Below are 2,500 nucleotides of genomic sequence, written 5' to 3'. Positions count from 1 at the left end.
TGGAATGAGATGTTGTTGTGAGAGTTTATCAGTTAAAGTGATATTCGTGTGCTGGAAGGTGCTCAGGTCTCCCCCACACCTCGGTGAGGTGCTGCACCCCATGGCGAGCCCCGGAAGATCGAAATCGAAGAAGGATAAGGAAGTGCTGTCAGGGTACGAGGCACTGCTCAGAGGTACCATGCACGGAGCACACTCACTGCATTATTCTCACATTCTGTTATTGGGGGCGGGGGGCGGGATGGGGTGTGGGGTAGAGGGGGATTGGGGTCAGACTGTGAAAGGATCTAGCGTGAGAACGTGACGACATTCCGCTTTTCGCCCTCGATTGCCTCACTTTGGCGGTTGTCTCCATTGCAATGCCCCGCCGCGTATACAATGCAGTTTACATGAACGTCGACAAACCGAGATACATCATTACACTCAATGCAAATCGAGCCGCGAGCTCACGGGTCGGTAGTGCACGTGCACCTACCAAGCGTGCCGTGAGCGGTGCTGTGCGCCACATCCTAAGATTATAATACCCACGCCTATTCGCGTGCACAGTGTTTTGCAGTTGGTAGAGAAATTTCAGTTGAAAAATTATTTTTTAATGCACCCACTGTTTTACTGAAGTCGCCCTGAGATGGTGTGCAGCTTGCCGATTTGAAGCCAATTGTACGATGTTCCGGCAAACGCGGCTGAAGGTCCACACGGTAACACAGCTACCTAAACAGCTGCTCAGGATGAGGGACAGCAGGCAGACACATGCTTGTGATAAACACAATGAGCAAACAAAGGAAGGCCAGGAGGATTGCCACTGCACGACGCGAGCACACAAGCCACAAAACAGTACCACGTCGTCCACTTCACAAACCGGCCCCCTCAAAGTGGTGTTCCCTTCCTGAGCTCGAGGAAGGTCTTCCTAACCGAGACCCACAGTGATTCCGCAGGGGAACGGAGCGATGGTTTTTTTCATGGGATTTTTCTATCTCCAAATTGCCTGTGAAGTCCAGAGATGAACTGTCAGTGGTCGAAGTTGAGCAGTTAACGTTTGTTTAATTTTCCACAATAGTCTAAGGGTCACGGACAAGCTTGTACATCTGATGACATATGGAGGGCGACGACGTGTGTGAAGACATCGCCAGACTTTTACACAAATTCTAAGGACATTTTTAGACGATGGAGAAATCAATACAGTCTATAAAAATATATGTATTTAATATGATATTTGAATGCGAACCTCACCGGGCGTAGTGGCGTGCGCCTGTAATCCGGCTACTCGGAGGCTTGGGTTGGAGGATTGCTTGAGGACGGGGGCTCTGCACTGGGCAGGGTGTAGAGCAGCCTGGAATCATGGTGAAACCCAAATCCTGATCCCTGTGTCGTAAGAGGCGACCAGGGTTGCGTCAGGAAGGGCATCTGGCGTAAAACCTGTGTCAAATCAGTATGCAGATCATAACGGATGATCTGCTGTGGCGACCCCTAACGGGAGCAGCCGAAAGATGAGCATTTGAATGCAAACCTCATCTTCCTTATAAGGGCTCGTGTCTATCTGCTTCGGCGGACAAGTAGACCAATTCATGGAATCGGCAGAAAGTTGATCGAGGTAGGCGCCGTGAGAATCGGCTGACGTTTTGGGCATTGGCCCTTGGTCAGACCAAAAGCTTTGATGAAGGGTTAACATCAAATGCTCCTCTTTTGCTCTAATGAAGGGTCAACGTCAAACGCTCCTCTTTTGCTCTGATGAAGGGTCAACGACTGAAATGTCAGTTTCTCCTTACTTTTCACTGCAGATATCGTACTTCGATCAGCAACGGGTCATTTCACCTGCATGATATTTGAGCCTGAGATCCCAGCATCATGAACTATTGGCTCAGGTGGGAATGCCAAACAGCCAAACAAGCATCTCACAAATGAGTGTGCAATCTTTATGTTCAACACAATCACTTGAAAGAAGACGGGATAGACGTTTTACACTTCTTTTGAAAGAGGCTGGTGCTGCCATGCTGCTGCTTCCCTGTGTCGCGTCATGTCCCAGGAATAATGCTGGAAAAGCTCCAGCAAGATGACGTAGTATATTATGAGATTCTCTTTGCTATAGTAAAGATCGGCGATGCAAGAAGTCGGATATCAGCGTTGCCAATTTTAAAGATGCCAAACTCAACCGATCCAGGTTTTCCGACAGGATGGTGCAGAGGTAGCACACTTACCTTTGAGCTGTCTGGTCCAGGATCTATTGCAGACCCGACTATAAACTGTCACCCTGGTGTTTCACAAGGCAGGGTGTTGAATCACAAAGGCCCTCGGGAGGACTTCAAGCCGGGTTTCCCCATCTCCTGACACATTATTTTGTGTACATCAAAGATCCCACGGTGTCATGGAGGCGAGTCATCACCCCACCCTGAATAAATTCCAAATGGCTACTTAAATCAGCTCCAGTGGAATGTCAGACTTGGCAGCCAGTTTCTGACATACTTGTGCCAACAACTTTCCCCCACCGACCACACAAGGAAGTGGGATT

The 2,500-nt window shown here is 49.0% G+C and overlaps 1 protein-coding gene across 5 annotated transcripts in view; it reads left to right on the top strand.

Annotated features, from left to right (window-relative positions):
• LOC147018980 (SLIT-ROBO Rho GTPase-activating protein 1-like) overlaps positions 1–2,500 on the top strand; it is a 156,306-nt gene that overhangs the window by 20,037 nt on the left and 133,769 nt on the right. For all 5 annotated transcript variants that reach the window (XM_085899117.1, XM_085899121.1, XM_085899120.1 and 2 more), the window contains one exon: positions 59–173. In XM_085899117.1, the coding sequence (XP_085755243.1) occupies positions 101–173 (73 nt within the window). In that variant the 5' untranslated portion in view covers positions 59–100. Of the gene's footprint in view, positions 1–58; positions 174–2,500 lie in introns of those variants that run through there.

This window comes from Eptatretus burgeri, chromosome 10 (assembly GCF_056783735.1).
Source record: "Eptatretus burgeri isolate ZD-2024b chromosome 10, Ebu_testis_v1, whole genome shotgun sequence".
NCBI classification, from domain to species: Eukaryota; Metazoa; Chordata; class Myxini; order Myxiniformes; family Myxinidae; genus Eptatretus; species Eptatretus burgeri.
This window is presented reverse-complemented; position numbering and strand designations above follow the sequence as displayed.